Source organism: Rhincodon typus, chromosome 10 (genome assembly GCF_021869965.1).
Source record: "Rhincodon typus isolate 14 chromosome 10, sRhiTyp1.1, whole genome shotgun sequence".
Classification (NCBI taxonomy): domain Eukaryota; kingdom Metazoa; phylum Chordata; class Chondrichthyes; order Orectolobiformes; family Rhincodontidae; genus Rhincodon; species Rhincodon typus.
Window position 1 is genome coordinate 54839777 of NC_063341.1, and position 18539 is coordinate 54858315.

The following is an 18539-nucleotide window of genomic DNA, read 5'->3' on the forward strand; positions in this document are numbered from 1 at the left end:
AACAATACCCTAGCACTTTGGAGAATTCAGTACGCTCTACCCAATGGCTCACTGCATAAAAACTGTGCACAGCATCGATTTAGATCTCTCGCCCCTTTTAAATAGCTAGTATCCAAAACACAGTGCCACAGATTTCACTTCGATGCAGAGGTTTACATTTCAGATAGCTCCACTGTCAGTATAATGGTTAGGCGGAAGTGTTTTTGGAACTGGGGGACGATTTGCAGTGGTGCAGCCGGAAACGTGTGTTTGCTGAATGTAACAAATCGCCGAGTGTATCAATTGTGGGCAGCGAGAGCTCTCTGTGAGTGGGCAGCATGGCATCGTCGGGGGACGACGATGGCATGGATGCGCTTTACGACCACTTCAAGGAGAAGAAGTATAAAGGAGGCTTCAACGAAGATAACTGGGAAGAGGTGAGATTTTGAGGGCTTCCTAGAAATCGGTGGGGGTAGGGAAACTGCTGTGAATATTTTGGAAATGTTGCTTTTCCCGACTCGCAACTTGTGGGGAAAGAAGAGCAAGCGGTACAGATAGCAGGGTTAGATAAATTGCCAGGAAATACCGGCATATGAGGAGTAACAAACTACTGTAATTATGTGAATGTTACGTGATAATAACATTTGGAGCTTGCTTAGGATCCACTAGCTAAGATTACTTGGCGGTCAGACTGAAGTTATATTTCATCTATTTTTAAAATTCATTTCCAACAGCTGATCACAACCTCCTTTCCTAGTTCCCAGACTATCTGGCATTTTAAATAGTTCTCTGTGCTGAGAAATTGCCGTGGCTCCCTTTAAAAACCTGTCATCACCCCCACCCCAACTTACAGTTCCCCTCCTGACACGTTGGTATTCTAAAATCCATGACAATGTTTCCAGTCACTCCAAGTTTGAAATTTCTTGATCAGATTTCCAACTCTGATCAAATTTCTGCCGCGGTGCTGCAAATTGTTAATCCCAAATTATACTGGCTATAGCCTGTACCACAATGAATTTCTCTCCTCGGTATCCATGGCAGATTCACCAAGATGCTGCCCAGGCTGGAGAATTTTAGTTATGAAGAGAAAGTTAATAGACTGGAATTGTTTTCCTTGGAGCAGAAGAGTCTAAGGCAGAGGGGGGTGAGGAGGGGAGCATGATTGAGATCTAGAAAATTATGAGGGGCATAGATAGGGTAGACACAAGGAAGTTTTGCCCTTGATTAAAAAATATCAATTACCGGGAGTGTATAGATTGAAGATAAGGGGCAGAAGGTTTAGAGGGGATGTCAGCAAAAGATTTTTTTCACCTAGAAGGTGGTGGAAATCTGGAACTTAACGTCTGTAAATGTGGTAAAAGCAGAAACTCTCAACATTTAAGAAGTATTTAGATATGCACTGGTCACGTCAAGGCTATGGGCCAAGTGCTGAAAAATAGTTTGGTGCTTGTTTTTGACTGGCGCAGACTTGATGGGCCAAAGGGCCTTTTTCTGTGCTGCAAACCTCTATGATGTCCTGCATACATATACATAATGTGGATCAAATTTACTCCTCCAGTACCTGCTCTCCATTATCCAGCTCGATGGAACTGCTCTTTCTTGATTTCAGTCTAAACAATTTCTTCTGTATGTGTTGTGTTACTTCTGTTGTCCCTCAATTATCTACAAACAGCCCCTTTCTTTGGCTATTGACATATTTGGTTATTGACATAGATCAGCTTTCACGTATATGCTGGTGGCACCTTAACACTCTTAACATCTCTTTTGTCCGCCATTGTTGCTTTTTACCTGGATGCAGTCTTTTAGTTAAATGTTGAGAAAACTAAAGCTAATTTCTTTGCCCTTAAACCTATACAGATATACACATACACATACGCACGAAATTCTAGAGAATTGATCTTCATACTAAATCTTAGTATGGAAAGACAACTTCCATTTTACCTCAAATTATTTCAAAACATAATTATATTAAAGACACTTTCCATTATTGATGCAGGCCAATAAATCGCCCTTTGATTTTATGAAGAACTTGCAAATTATATCATTAATATTTTCTCATCTTGCTCATTAAGGAACAATCAGGTACCAGAAAAGATGAGCAGGAGCAAACTGAGATAGAAAAGGGCTAGATCATGATTGTAGTATTGAAAGATCCATATTCTTGATTGAACAGCAACAGGCTTTAATGAACATGATTATGTACAGAAGATGGTAAGAGATACCATCTTGTCTGGAACCCTGTAGACACGTGCTCATTAGCTGTACTTCGAGTAAAGGCATAATTTCCATAATATGTAAATGCTGACCATGTTTTTACTTTTTATTCTTGCCAAGGAATTTGAAAAGATTCCAATGTTTATGAAAAAGCCACCTGAAGAACTTGATCCTTTGAAACATCCAGAACTTGCCTGCATTCAGTCAATGTTGTATGATGAGGATCAATCTCCAGAAGGTACCGAAATTCAACCAAAACACATTTAAATTAGCAGATTTTCATTTTGCAAACAATTAGCTGGTTTCCTGCTGATTCCTTCTTCTGAGAATTCAGTGGAATGAAATTTTCTGGCTTTGGCTGGGTTTTATTTATTTTTTCCATGGAATGTGTGTTATCAGCAAGGCTAGCATCTGTTGCCTGAATGGCTTGCGAGGGCATTTTGGAGGAAGAGTCAACCACTTAATAGTGGATATGGAATCACATATTGGTCTGACTGGGTAAGGATGGCTGATTAAGAGCAATTGTGTCCTGTTATAAAGTCATTGATCTGAACCAGAAGCTGTTAGTGCTGCCTGACCACCTGAATTTTCCCAGCTTCTTTTGTTCTTATTTTCAGTCTTCTGGCATTTTGCTTTGGTTTGTAAGGATAGTAGATTTCCTTTCCCAAATGACATTAGTGAATCAGATGCATTTTTGCAATAATTGATTGTTGTCATGTCAGTTGCTGAAGGGGGATTTGAAATCATGTCCCAGAACATTAGTCTGGGCATTTTGATTACTGGTCCAGTGACATTACCACTATGTTGCTATCTCCACATCTACATGTTATCATGTATAAAAGTATTAGATTATAATACAGTCAGTACTCTACAGTGCAGTCTTTTAGCCTGACCCCATTTTTATTTTCAGAAGAATACAAAGAAGATAGTAATCCTGTGAAATGGTTTCTAAATAATCTATTGAATATATGTTTATTCACTGATGTCATCAGAATTGAAGGTACTGAAACTGTTCATGGGAAAATCATTGGGGAGAACCTTATTGCCACTTTCGTAGAATAATGCTGCAATTTCCACTTTCTGGTTTAATGCCTTTTGAAATGAGTTGACCATCCATGTAAGATTAAATGATAAATCACATTTTTATATCAGGCTGGATGAATATAACTGCTTATAGGTTATGTTAAACTTTTTCTTTTAAATTACGTTTTACAGAGCTTGCAAAAACATACAAAAATGAGGGGAATCATTACTTCAAGGAAAAGAATTATGAGAAAGCCATCATCTCCTACACAGAAGGGCTGAAGAGAAAATGCAGTGACTGTGAGCTGAATGTCATACTCCATACGAACAGAGCAGCAGCACAATTTTATTTAGGTATGGCTGGTTGGTACTTGACAATTCTGGAACTGGGATGTTTAGGAAGTCAGCATTAAGGATTGTCTGAACCAGTGTCAGACAATGGGATAAGTCTCTCAATGTGAATGAGTCTGTTTGGTGTAAGCATCTTAAGTGAATTGAGTATCAGACTGTCTGAATCCCAAATAATCTTGCTTGAGGGACTAGAAGGATTGCTGGTGTGTTTAATTGAAATGTCACATTGCATTTTTGTATGTGTTCTAAAGTGAAACACAACAATTAAAGATGTTATTGTGTCATTAGATCAACTCAACAATTAGTTATAGGCTGTAAACTAATATAATTAGAGGAAAAGAAAATATAAAATTACAGGAAAAAAGTCATATTGGTAGTCCAGGAGCACCTTCCTCCACATTCAAGTATACCCAGGTAATGCCAGCTATTAAGTGTGGAACTGACAAATATGGTGAACAGAAAAGTAAATTTGTTCCTGCACTCTCACTTTTAATATGCTTTATTCAAGGTAATAATCGATCTGCACTAAATGATGTGATTGCAGCTAGGAAACTGAAACCAAACCATTTGAAAGCAATTATTAGAGGTAAGACTGCAGAAACATTTGAGTTTTATTTTGTTTCCCCTCCTTTCTAGGGGGATATATGGTCTATTCCCTGCTAAATCTCTTTGAGTTGTTGTGTGGTATGGCTGGGTGCAACGAGACCCTCCTTTCTTCTACCCCCCCCACTTCCCCCAGCTTTTAGGAAATCTGTAAGGAGGGTTTGAAGGTCAGAATCCCTATTTCTGAACCAGATCAGACAAAAAGTTCCCACTTCGCTTTAAGGGAATTTTCTAGCTGAGCATCCAAGGCAGAAGCTTTCCCAGCTGAAGTGATCAGGTCCAAAGTGGTACATCATGCAGGCAACACATGCTTGGATCAACACTAAAACCACATCTTTCTTTTGCAGCAGTAACTGCTGTATTTCAAGGTTAAAAAGTCATAAAGTCACTGACAGCTACTGCGATAAGATAGGTGAGGGGGTACCAGTTGCGTAAAGGTGTGTGGGCTGTTCAGGTGCTGGGTGGGATAACAGAAGGTTAGATGGGTGGTGTACAGGTAGGGATTAGGGTGGGTGATGTGGGTGAGTGGTATGGAGTTCTAAATAAGTGGATGGGTATCTGGGAGGGAGTTCAGGGCTGTCTGGTTGTTTCCATCTGGTGGGGTGGGGTCGGGTAGTGGGGAGAATTCATGCAAATTGGTTTAGGGGTCATGAGGGGGAATTTGGTTGTCTGAGGATTGCTGTCAGGTCCAAGGATCCTGGGGTGAGTTGGTGACTGTATTGGAAGCAAGGGAGAGTGACTGAGGGAAGGCAGATGGGGCGGGGGGAGGGTGTTTTGTGGTCTTTAGAGGTGTTGCGATTGAGAGGGGTGGAGGGAGTCCTACGGCTGTCAGGTGTTCAGGGTCAGGGAGGGGGAGGTGGAGGTGGAGGTGGAGGTGGGGGTCTATTTGTTGGGTATCTGGGTTGAGGGGAGACATTGATGTTCACAAAGGGTTTGGTATTGGGAGTTTGGGGGCAGTGGTGATGGGAATCTGAGATAAGTCAAACAAGGAGGGTTAGTTTTATGTGCTGAAAACAAAACTGCTGAAGATCACAGCAGGTCAGGCAATATCCATGAAGAGAGAACAAGCTAATGTTTTGAGTCTAGATGACTGTTTATCAGAGCTGATGTGAAGTGTGGAGGGAGCAGATGTGAAGTGTGGAGGGAGCAGCATTTATGCTATGGGGGGGGAGGGGGAGAGGGGTGGAGTGCTGTGGTAGAAAGGGTGCTGATAGTGCACATTAAGTGATTAGTGTGTGAGAATGGCAGAACAATGATGTGTCTAACTGCCAGACTGGAAAGAACAGACAGTCCTACTGGACTGGGGGCAGGGGAGAGAGGACATGGTGACAGAAAATGTAACAAATAAAGCTAAAAGAAAGGGAAGGAATTGGAGTGGGTTGAACACATTGTTCTGTCATTCTCACATTCCACTCATTTAATCTGCACTATGAACACCCTTTCTCCCCCAGCAGTCAGCATGACTCTGCTCCCCGCACCCACTATTGCATAAATACTGTCTCCACCACACTTCACGTCAGCCCTGATGAAGAGTCATCTAAACTCGAAGCATTAGCTTGCTCTGTCTCCATGGATGCTGCCTTAACTGCTGTGATTTCCAGCATTTTTTTGTTTGCAGTACAAATTCCAGCATCTGCAGGAATTTGCTCATACGTAGAGTTAGTTTTATAGCTGGAGCAAATCTGAACCTCCCTAACCTTTCCTGGTTAAGGAAAGTAAGGCAGTAGCCTCCAAGGTCTGTGACTCTAACTCAGACTTGGGGAATTTTTGGGAGGGTTCCAGATGCTGGGTTATTATCTGACCTTTCAATTTCACAGGCAACTCTCACAGAATAAACTGCATCGGGACTTCATACAGTCCCGCCATACAACTCTAGTTTAAGATTCAGCAACACCTACTTTTCTACTGGGAGATCCATGAGGAACTCTGCCAGCGGGAAACCACAGCAGTGAACTCAGAATCTGAGATACTATACTGGACTTCCAAACATTTGTAAATGAAAAACGAAATAACTGTGGATGCTGTAAATCAGAAACAAAAACAAGTTGCTGGAAAAGCTCAGCAGGACTGGCAGCATCTGTGGAGAGAAATCAGAGTTAATGTTTTGGGTTCAGTGATCCTTCCACAGAACTCAATGTTCCAAATATTTGTGCCACACACACAGGCAATTATGAGTTTAACAGTGTCGTGCTCCCCTTTTGATTTTCTTTTGGTCTTAGACCAAAGGCAGAGACAGAGCAATGCCACATGGAACCAATGTTTATTACTAACCATAGGTGATGATGAACCTCCCTTTCCTACTGTCATCCATTTTTCCCTCTTTTTGTTGAGAAAAAAAAATCATTTCTTGAAAAGATTGATCATTTAATACACTCCATATTTAATTATTAACATTAGTGCTGCATTATGAAATGGAGATGGGTGTTGTGAAACTGGCATCTCACTACAGTTACTTGATCAGTAAATAAAGCTTTGGGAAATGGATTTTCCAGTGATATTAAATGACTGAAGTGTTGTGTTGACAGGTGTCCTTTGTCATATTGAACTGAAAAATTACAGCCAGGCAATAGCATGGTGTGATGAGGGCCTCCAGTTTGAACCCAAAGAAAAGCAACTCATTGAATTGAGAGCCAAAGCTGATAAACAGAAGGTATGTTTAGTGACTGCTGGTTAAGTACTTGACTGTGGGAGATAACGTCTGTGATGACTGCATTGCATGAGTGCTGGATACAGGAGGTTTAGTCAATTAAGTATATGTACAATGCAGAAATTGTCAAAGTGGTTCCTCAAGGCACAGTGGCTCAGTGGTCAGTATTGCTGCCTCACAGAGCCAGGGACCTGAGTTCGATTCCACCCTCGGGCAACTGTCTGGGCCGAATGGCCTGTTTCCACACTGTAGGGATTCTCTGACTCTAAGAAAAGTGTTGTTAAATGCAGAGTGGGAGCACTTGAATTAACAGTTTAGCATTGCATTGTAATCTTACAGATTGATTTGCACTGACAACATGTGTTCTGGTGATGGGTTCATGTTGAGATCATTGTGTTTAAAGCCCTCACAGCAAGCAGAAAATGGTGGCTTTAAAGGCATCACACTGAATATGTGTTGAATCTAGGTCACAAGTGAAAGGTCATTGTTCTGACTGATTCTGCCACCTCGCTTGTTCTAAATTATAAATTTTTTTTTAGCGAGTTGAGGAGCGTAATCTAAGGAAAGCAAAATTGAAGGAGAAGAAGGAAAGGGTGCAAGCAGAAGCCTTACTGAAGGCTGTCAAGGTAAAGGAATATGAAATATTGGGGAAAATGGGCCTGTCTTCTACATTACCGTACATAACTCAAGTTAAAATTGATCTAAAGAAAATGACCACATGATCTTTGTCTCTAAAAAGCTGAACTTTTCAATTCGAGATTTTAAGAGATTAAACTGTGTTCTGATTGTTCATCACTGATTGTTAATTACTGACCTCATTAATTTGAAGTTATATGCAAGAATTTTTAGATTTCACTTCAGCCAATTCTAGTACCAATCTCTCAGCCAATTGACAAATACTAATGAGTATTACAAGATCAGTTCTGAAAGCTTTGGGAAGAATCACAGGTATGCAGATCAGTTTAAAATGAAAATTGTAACATTTGCTGTGACTAATTTGTGCAGTAGTAACAGAGTTCAATGTTTGCAAGTAAATAGAGAGTGTGTAAACTAAGATGCCAACTAATGTGCCAGCAGAGGAAGATCAAGAAAGTGGTTTCACTTGGAGGAAAAAGTGGCCGAAAGGTTTAATGAAGCATCAACAAAGTATCACCTATGTAGCCATCTGACCTTGCGCCTTCTGAGAAATGAAGAAAGATGGCATTTCAGAATTGAAAGCCAATGCTATGTCATACCCAAGCTTTGTGAAAAAGCACAGTTTAGTGCTCTGTCAGAACAGCACCTGCTATCTGTACATAATAAAATCATTAAATTATCAGCTGACGTCAAGAGATGAATATGTGTTGAATGGTCTACATTAGAAATATGAATGAAACAAATGACCTTCGACCTGCTTGTAAATAAGACTGATGCCAAGATTGTTGAACATGCTGACCCTGTAAAGAAGACTGGCAGTGGGTGGGTATAGTTCAGAGTGGTTACATATGGCAGATGGCACATGATTAAAGGTAATAGTGGAGCATAAAACTTCCTAAAGAGAAACTTCAGACTGGCATTATATCCATGTTCATGGGAAAGGCTGGTTATATGACTGCAGTTGCATGAAGTGGATCAAGGGTAAATATTAGAAGCTGGAAGAAGTTACAGCAGGGCGATGAAATAAGTTCAAGGTATAAAACAGAGATGAGGCAAAACATTCCCTCTCAGAGGACTGAGAGTCTTTGGAACTTCCTTCGTGAAAAGAAGATGGAAACAGAGTCCTTGACTTTTTTTAAGGTTGAGGTAGATAGATTGTTGTTAATCAAGGCGTTAACAGGCTATCAGGGTAGGCAGCAATGTGAATTTGAAGACATAAACATATTTAAGTGTTCGCCTTATTGAATTGCAGAGCAAGCTCGGGGGACTGAATGTCCTACTCCTCCTCGTGCATCTGGGATTGTAGAGGTCCCACCTTATGCTGTAATTTGTGATGTCAGATCAAAACCAACATGGCAGCTCTTGCTGGTGGTCTTACAAGTTGTTCAACCCTTAGATGTCTGTGTAAAGAACCGTCTCAAGGACAATGTTTGAAGGAAGTTACGGGAATTTAGGGGTGAAAATTGTAGGCACGCTGACTAGTAACGTTGTACCTATGGGTTTTAGACATGTAGTATGAACTTGATGCCAGTCATGTCAAAAAATAATTTCTAAGATATATGGAATATCAAATACACGCAATGATATTTAGGATCCTATGTATAGAATTTTGGTGTCGAAGCTCCTGGTACCACCAATGATAAGATAAAGATGAGGATATTTGGATAAATTGTTCAGTGATTTAAATGCTTATCAGAGAGATAGTGAAGGATTACAGTGTGGTTGTTGTAGTTAATTCTTTATGGTATATATTTGTATTGTTTGTAGGAAATATATATAATTTGTAATGTTACAAAATAAATAATGCTTGAGACTACATATGAATTCCTTAGTGTTATAGGTTTTTACTTTATTCCATTGTGATGGTCTTTCTTTGTGACCTAATCAAGTATGCACGTCTATCCCATAAAATTATTATCTGTGGAAAAGTCAAACTCTCTAAAATTGGGTTTAAAAGATTTGACTTTTCTTCATGAGTACATATAGAAGATATATATTTCACATGTCTGCTTTGGAGAAGGATATGTTTTTAAAATGATACTTGGTATTTAAGATCAGCACTGCTGTTTCCCTATTTCTGAATTTTGTTTTAGTTTTATTTGTTCTCTGTTGCAGGAGAGGAAGATCAAGGTATTTCAGCCTCAGGAGTTGACCGGTCAAAACTCAGATGGTGGTGATGATGATGATAAGGAAAACAATAGGGTATTAAGAACTCTGTTTGATGGCATAAACTCTGAGAATGGCAATGTAGTACACTTAGATGAAAATGGCAACTTAAGTTGGCCTGTGTTGTTTCTGTACCCGGAATATGAACAAATGGATTTTATCTCAGCATTTCATGAAGACACACGGTAAATATCAAAATAAAGACATCCTTCACTTTTGGCAATTAATATTAATGTCTGTTTTAAGGTAGGACAAAGCCAAAATATTTTTAAATGCTGAATATCTGAAACAAATACAGGTAATGCTGGAGAAACTCAGCAGGTCTGGCAATATCTGTGGAGAGAGAAACAGAGTCCGGTATGACACTGAACTGGGTTCTCTAGCAGTCTCTGTGTTTGTTTTAGGTATGACATCTTGTGTTCTAAAAATAGCCTCTCCAATGATCTGAGCAAGCCTAGAACTTATAGGCAAATGTTCATGTGATGTGGGCTGATATTTTAATTATGTTATGTTAATGACAGCTTCAAACTAGACACTTCAATGAATGAGCAACAGCCACGTCAAAATTATTTCCCACTTTAGTTAATGCATGCACAATAGTGGCTTTGTCCCTGCTTTCTGGAGCTATCTGAATACACTGGCAATTTGCAGTCTTCCTTTTTTGATGGCTTTGTGGTGAAATAGGGCTGAGAATAGCTTGGTAGCAGACATTTCTCAAAGGTCGTGAATGTAGGTCACAAGATGAAATGAGACTGTCCTGACTGCCCTCTAGTGTCCTTATTCTGTTACGCCTCACTGGGGTAGTTTGTTGGAAATCAGCCACATTATTATCTGAGACGTCACAAAAGTTAAAATGTTATCATGTTTCATGATATCTCCAATTTATCTTTTTGATAGACTCAGATTAACATGGACCAGGTTTCTGTATTTACAAGAGCTTTTGAGTGCAAACAAATAGATTCTAACTACAGGTAAACAACTATGAACTATCGACATCACTCTATCAGTTAAAGCTCTATAACTCCCTTGTACAACTCACCACACGCACACGCACACACACCCACACCCGACAAAACTTGGTGTTATGGCTGGAGGGGGGGAAAAGTACCAGTGGAGGGAAACTCTTCAATAGTCCTCAGGATTCGACTGTTCGTTTAAGTTCTTTGATTCTCTGATCATCTCCTTCATGTTCTTTCATTTCTTCATGGGAGTACAAGATGAACTAGTTCACAAATTACTTCTTGGTTGAAAGCAACATCTTACAGCACTCGATGGGAGAAAACACCTGGTTTTCTTTAGCTTCAGGTATTTTATAGGGAAGGGAGAGACTATCTCCCTTTGCAAAAGTCTGAGGGCCTGCCCTTGAAGCTTTCACATCCTCAAGCTGTTCAGCTACCCAGCAACTAATCACAGAGTTGGTGCAAGCTGATGACCTTGGCATCCATGACTGGTCACATTTCCACTAACCAATCAGCTACTTGCTACTGGCTGAATCTCACTCAGTACACGTACTGGTGTCCATGCTGTCGTCTTTAACTCCTTCCCACGCTGCTTGCAAAGCAAAAATGTAAACATAACTTACAATGAGTTTCAGTCACTTGATAATTAAAAATACAGCAATTGCTTTCTCGGTTCTCATTTTATATAAACAGTCCTTTTCCCAGTTCAATCAAGAATAAAGTAAAACAAAAAGTTATATCTTTATAGTACTGATACATGAATGTAATTTTTGTTTGCTGCCAAGCAAGGTTGCTGGAGATTAACTTTGGCTCGGTTCTCTTTTCAGGTTTATTGATCATTTATCTGTGATGTTTGGTGAGAACCTCCCCCCTTGGGATACAGAAAAGAAATATAAGCCAAATAATTTAGAGGTAGGACTTGAACTGGATTTAAGAATGTTATCCTGAATGGAAAATGAGGAAGTGGAAGAAACTGTCTCCAACTTAGATGGAACTGTTTTTGAATAAAAATACCATGTTAGCAAGCTCTCACCAAATTAGTTTTCATTCATTTTGATGTCCTTTGTGAAATAGCTCAGAAAACAAATCAACATCTAATTTCCCTTCACTGTTGAGTTTGAGCAGAAACGTTTATTCCTGGTGAACTAGCCTTCATCACCGGCAACTTGAAGGTCATATGTTTCAGTTTGACAGAGCTCCCATTATTTGCTGTTGTACTTCTGTTTGAAACAGATGATTGTTTTAAAAGAACAAAACAGATAGATTTGGGTTGAAGGTAACAAAGTTATATACAAATTTGTGGAACCCCGTGACCACTGCCTTCTAAAAGGACATATACATGCAAGTTCCCCTCCAAGTCTCTCACCATCCTGACTTGAAAATATATTGCCATTCCTTCAATGTCTTCTGGACAAAATCCTGGAATTACCTCCCTGGTGGCATTGTGGATTTATCTACAGCGGTTCAGGAGGCAGCTCACGACCACCTATTCAAGGGCAACTAGGGACAAGCAATGAATGCTGGTGGAGCCAACAACATCCATGCCCCACAAGCGAATACAAAAAAAATACAGCCATGACATATGCACATGCACGAAGCAACCACATTTCTTTAACACGGAGTTTGTAAGGTATACTGGCAGTGTTCCTTTTAATTTGCTTTCTGGCTGCCTGGGCCTCAGAGGCTTGTGCATAGCAGTGACTTCAGAAGTCAATGCTGATCGCTGTGCGTGGAGAATCAGGGAACTTAAAGGGACATTAGATACAGGATATAATTGATATTTTTGGTGCAAGGAAACATTGCTCTTCGAAGTGTTTGCTGCATGCAACCATTGTTCTGGTCTGGTTGGTGCGATGAGACCAGACTGATGCATGTATAATTTGATGAAATGCGAGGTTTTGAAGCAAAGCATTCTTATTGCATCTGACGTAGTGCTGTAAAAGAGCACATGAGGACATTGCAGACTAAGTTTTGGAGTTGTGACTACTCAGTTTGCATAAATATGTCACCCCACAGCTTGAACAGAGCTTTAAATGTGATGCAGGCTAGGTACAACACAGATTACAATTGCATTTGTATAATATATTTAAAACAGTCAGGAAAATTTTTAGCCATGAATTTTTATTTCCAGTTGGCAGGTGTTGATCACAACTTACCAAACAATTTAAACTAACATACGATAGTCTGCATTTCAGGATGTTAGAATCCACTCTGATGGTGATATTAATTCTTGTACCTCTTTATTAATATACAAAAATCTGTTTAACTTGAAGTGCCAGTTTTTGGAGGAGAGATGATAATAAGATGGAGAAAGGAATGCTTGTTTTTTCTGTTGTAGAATCTTACTATTCTCTGCTGTAGTAACCAAGAGCAAATGGGGAGTATTTAAAATTTAGATAAAATGATATTATCTGTTAATCAGTTTGTTCTCTTGTGCATACAGCTGTATTTTGAAGGTGAGCAAGGAGAGGATCTGTTCCAGGTAGATCCCATGTGCACTCTGCGGCAGATTCTGAGTCATGACAGGTGAGTAGTGTTAATTGTGTGGTTGCTGATTTCAATTCCTGCTGTCTCTTTAATTTAGGTAGGTGGAGAACTACCATACTTTTATACAAAATGGCTTGTACAACCTTGAAGCCATTTGTTTGGATATTCTAAAGATGACGTGATAACTTTTTTATGAATGTTACAGTTGACTCAGATTCTGCTTTGCTGTGGCAACATTCACTTTGAATGTTGCAGTCTGAAACAATTAAGAGTGATGTTTGAGCTTCCAACATTTTTATTGCACCATGAACTAACCAGAAACCTCATTTATTGTTACCGCATGCCATTTGCATAAGTTGGAGGATTTGCAAGTTGGTACTCAACCTATTTGGCCAATCTATGACTGTATCTTCCTGAGTTTTGTAGACCTGCAGTAGGACATAAATCCAGGACTTCTGGTTCGGAAACAGCAATGTCATCATTGTGCCACAGGAACACCTTTGAATATTCAATAAAAGCTATCAATATTACAAAATCATTGCAGGCTGGGAAGGATAGCCAGTTACAGCATTGGTCTTTAAAATCAATTTGTCTAAGAGATTCAAACAACTTTTGGTCTGAGCATTCAAATGAAGTGAATTTGGACAGTATCTCTTTATATTTCTTTCTTCTCCAATCCCTGCCTGGCCTACACATCAATTCATTTAAGATTGAAAACTTAGCACATGCAAAGTAGACTTGCACACCAACATATAGGCAATAAATGCTGGCCAGCCAGCGACACCCACATCCCACAAGTGAATAAAAACTCATGGAAGTCAGATTAGTTACTTGGCCACTCCAGCTTGATGCTTGCTCCTCTAGACAACACCAATCTCGCTTCTACACAATTTGCCAGCCAAGTACGCAGGAAATGCATTGCTTGTACTTCCAAAAAACGGCCATGTCTCAAAGTCAAAGGAGTAGTCCTCAGTCAAGTCGAAGGAAACAGGTTGCTGGCGCATTAAGTCAACAGCAGCCTCTGATATCAATTCAGGGACTTGGGCACAGAGTGCATAGGGTGGTCATGGCCAGGGGATCTGGTCCAGGGAGTCACAGGAAGACAGTAGGGAGCTGGCCAGATATCAGTCAAGGGTCTGGTCACTCATTGTTCAGAGCTGTCCATCTAAGTCACTCAAGTGGGTGGGTCACTGTCAGTCCTGGGAGGTCTGTATATTAAAAGCCATTTGGGGGGTGAAGAGGTATTCTTGGGGCCAGTGTTACAAAATTGAAGCTAACGAACTTAGTTTGACTGGTGATTGGAGGCAGCATGACAGATGCAGCGGGCAGAACATTAGAGGGAAGGAGGTAATGTAGGAGCTGGGGGTAGGGTGTTGGTAACTGATAGTAAGCAGCAGCCTGGCTTCCATGGGGTGGGGGTGGCGTGCACTCCTATTTCTGTTGTGGTTACATATACCTGGAGCTGAGGATGTAAAATGGAGAGATGAAAATTTAGATAGACTAGTTTGGTTGGGTGGGAACTTACGGATGTTCAAAACCCATAGGATTGACAGGCAGAGCCACCAAGAAAGGAATGTGGACATTTGAGGGTTCACCAAGGCTAGGAGGCTGAACGTGAGACTCACAGTTTAGAATGGTATCATGGTGGGCCAAAGGGCCTGTTCCCGTGCTGTATTGTTCTATGTTCATTGTGTGAAGAGCACCTTCCACGAGACTGTAAATAAAAAGTGTGGCAAGTGGAGCTAAACATGGCTGTCACCACACTAGAACTGGGTGACGTTAAGTGTTTCATTTCACAATCTACTAAAGATGATACACTTCTGTGAGCACTGTGCGCTGTGTGAACCTTAGGCATTAATCTGTGTGCAGTCCAAATCCTTCTCCAAGCACTCTTGATCAGGTTATTGTTGTGATGCACCAGCCTTGTTTTATGGGATGGAAACATTAACCCCAGTTTCCAGAAGCTGCTCACTTCACACCTTGAACCATTGAACGTGTGTAGCTCGAAGGTTACTTAGGTTCTGTATCTTCAGTGCTAGAATTCCAACCAGACAGAGATTTGCACACACAACTGATAAAGAAATTCGAACATGCATTCACAAATGTAATAATATATTTGCAGTGAAGTGTCACCCACAGAAGGTCATGTTCCTTGTTTCCACAACAGCTCAGTGCGGTCCTCGGTTCCTCAGCTAGGGTGGAGGAAGCCCGCCCAACACCATTGGCCGTGGTGACTTGGAATGGTGACATCCAGGTGTTTGTGTCTGGAGAGCCCTGACATGCTGAGTACTGCCACCACACACACACACACACACACACACACACACACCACCACCCCCTCCCCCAGCACAGAAGTAAGGCCACCCTCCTCAGCTTGTACTCCCAGAGTTCTGAGGGTGCCAGGCAGTATGGAGTTGAAGGTCAAGCTCCCTCTGGAGTACTGAGAGGATTCCTGTGTGGGCCATCCTCTGGCTGGGTGCCTACTGGCTGCACCCTGTCTCCTTTTCTGAAAATAACACCTGCAGTGTACTCAGTCTCCTTGCTGCCTTGTCACCATGCCTTTGCTACTGTGTACTAATGGCTGTAGTAATGGAGGGCAGATCTGCACGACTATCCAGCACACTCAGACTGCTAGATCTGGCTCTCCATGGCAGCTGCCAACTTGCCCATGGAATCAGCAGTGTGGCAATTGCATTGCTGCAGTCCTGTAAAATCTGTGTTAGGTTACCCTGTGTGCCTGGCAAACCTGCCTGCTGCTCCTGTGTTTGCCTTTGCATTTCAATGAAGTTGTTAGTAGCCAACACCATAGGATCCTTTCCTGCTTGGGGCTTTGCAGGTTCCTGGTCTCTCGAGTGCCAGCAACCTGGGACCTTTCTTTGCCATCTGCAGGGACGTGGCAATGATATGCTCAACAGCCAGTGTTCCCAGCCTTAATCTCTCAAATGCACCCACTGAGGGGTCAGAATTGGACCTGGTTTTGGGTGCAGGGTCAGCTTTGCTGGATATTCTCGTAGGGATCTGTGCTGTCTTCCTCAGAAGTGGAAGAGGGCATATCTTGCCAATACCATCCTCTTGACAGCGGAGAACATGCTAATGCCACTGGTACCTACAGGAGACAAAAGAAAGAATCCTTTGTGAACAAGTTCCTCCTTGTCAAGGACTCATTCACATCATGGATAATGGGAAAGTTAGAGCAGCATTGGACAGTAATTCTTACTTGGTGGGCCAGGACATGGACATTTGTGTCTCCACAGGACTGGTCCCAGTCCTTGCGAGCGAAGGCTAAAATCTTCCTTTCGTAGAAGGGAGGGGGTGGAACTAATTGTTAGATGCCCGACCACTCATCCTGGTTCTTCTGTAAGGAGAGAAAGGGAGGGATTGAGTGGGACAAAAGTGGATGGCACAGCCTTTAGTGCTGGTGCAGGTAAGGGAAAGGTTCTGAGGTGTCCTGAAAGAATGAGCAGGCAATGGAGAGGGCACACAGGTTTATCTGTATGGGAGGAATTGGGTAGTTGTGAGCAAGTGAGAGAAGATGTTACATACACTAGTGAGCATGAGCCTAGGTGGGTGCAGTGACAGAGATAGCCATCTGTGGCAAAGAATTCTATCAAGGCTGAGATAGACAGATTTGTTGGCAGTAAGGGAATCGGGGGTTATGTGGAAAAGGCGGGAAAGTGGAAATGAGGATTAGCAGATCAGCCATGATCTCATTGACTGGCAAAGCAGAATTGTTTGACTGGTTACTTCTGCCCCAGCACCCTATGGCCTGTGGAATGTGATTTAGCAGGGAGAAGTTGGCAGCACCTACCTTTATGGTATAGAGAAGACTTTTGACCTCCTTTCCCACACTGTCCTGTGGACAGTTGTGACCACATTGAATCAGCTGGCAATCTCCGATCAGGCTGCTAGGGTGTGGTGCTGTGGCGTACTCTATCGGTCATCAGACACCCCTCTGTACTACCCCATTCACTAGGACTGCTAGGACCCTGTTCACACATCAAGGTGCCCATTTCTCCTCATCTGCCATGTCTAGGGCTAATATGAAGCGAATAGGGCAGTTCTGTGCACAACTGCCTTTTAAGTATGATCCTGGTACCAGGAATCAGGGCATATCCTGGCAGTGGTGAATACATCCGCCTATGGTGAGTAGGAGAATTGGGCTAGCACCAGATAAGCAGGACAATATAAGGATGTGATACCTGGTAATGAGGCAAGTTTGGGATGATTGTGTAAGAAAACTCACTAGGTTTTGCAGAAACCTGCCTGGAAACCCGACAAAAATGACAGCTGATTTCTGGCAAGATGCAGCCCTCAGTGACACAAGTAGTTTTGTTTTGGCTTGGCTTGCTGTGACATGTCTGTTGTAAATAATGTTTCCAAATATAAGACTTTCTATACAGTATTTGGATTGTTGTTCCTTTTATTCCTTAAAATTGGATGTTGTTTGATATTAATTCATGCTTCATTGAATTTTTTTGTATCCAGATATTTTGTGAAAGCTGGAAATCCGAGAATCATAATTCTAGTAAGAGGTTCATCGTTCTCTAAAGACTTTCTATCAGGAAAGAAGCTCCAAGCCATTTGAAATAATAAAGTACTGAAGATTTGACAGCAACTATTGAGAAAGAAGCAGTTACCATTTCTAATTCTATATGACTCTTCAAAACTTATTTTATTCTAGTAAATTAGGTTTTCGAGATGAATATTGGTGTATGATCAACAGCAGTAAATAGATTCTTTAGCCAAACATGGATATTGATACCGTAAATGGAAATGGGAGAACAAATGATTTGATCACATCTCATCATTATCCCTGAATGAGTGCTCCCCAGACAATACTGCCCTCCCTTGGTGCTGCTCAGGATTGCCTTCTACATTTTATTCTCAAGCTGAAGATTCCAAACTATCGTTTTCACTCCAGTTCATTAACTGCAGCGAGAGCGAAGAGGTCGCAGAAGCAGACAGAATGGTGGTGCACCTGTGTGGAACTTGACAGCAGTGGCAGCAAGATTATAAAGAGCACAGAGTGCAGGGGTCTCAGTGGCAGACCTGGAGGGAACTCAGGTTGTCAGAAGAAGGGAGAGTAGTGAAATTCCAGAAGCAAAGAGAGTGGTGGCAAAACTGCTTTTCAAAATCAAAATGTGACAGATTGAAGGGTACAATAAAGGTCCATAATCTGAAGAGATCCATGTTAAACTTTCCCTCAGATCGAAATTTATCCATTTACTGTTACTCTGTGTTTCCTATTGCAGCTAATTTTGTATCCACATTGCTACTGTCTCTTATAATAACATAGCTTTCCAACAAGTCTGTTGTGTGGCACTGTATTATATACCTTCCGGTGATCCATGTACACCACATTAACAGCATTACTCTCATGGAACCTTGCTGTCACCTTGAGAAAACTCCAGCAGATTAGTTAAACATGATTTCCACTTTAGAAATCCATGCTGACATTTCCTAATCAATCCATT

The 18539-nt window shown here is 41.3% G+C and overlaps 1 protein-coding gene across 2 annotated transcripts; it reads left to right on the top strand.

The window, feature by feature from the left end:
- The first annotated feature begins 224 nt into the window (after positions 1 to 224).
- Positions 225 to 18372, top strand: ttc4 (tetratricopeptide repeat domain 4). 2 transcript variants are annotated; one of them, XM_020521607.2, is made up of 10 exons: positions 226 to 416; positions 2314 to 2431; positions 3409 to 3570; positions 4076 to 4153; positions 6696 to 6820; positions 7357 to 7443; positions 9569 to 9804; positions 11406 to 11490; positions 13022 to 13104; positions 17551 to 18372. In XM_020521607.2, exons 1-10 carry the CDS (start codon positions 318 to 320, stop codon positions 17648 to 17650), a joined length of 1173 nt encoding a protein of 390 aa, XP_020377196.2. In that variant the 5' UTR covers positions 226 to 317; the 3' UTR covers positions 17651 to 18372. The 2 variants fall into 2 exon arrangements, with proteins under 2 accessions (XP_048457652.1, XP_020377196.2); XM_048601695.1 differs by lacking the exon at positions 4076 to 4153 and having other exon boundaries at positions 225 to 416.
- The last annotated feature ends 167 nt before the right edge of the window (positions 18373 to 18539 follow it).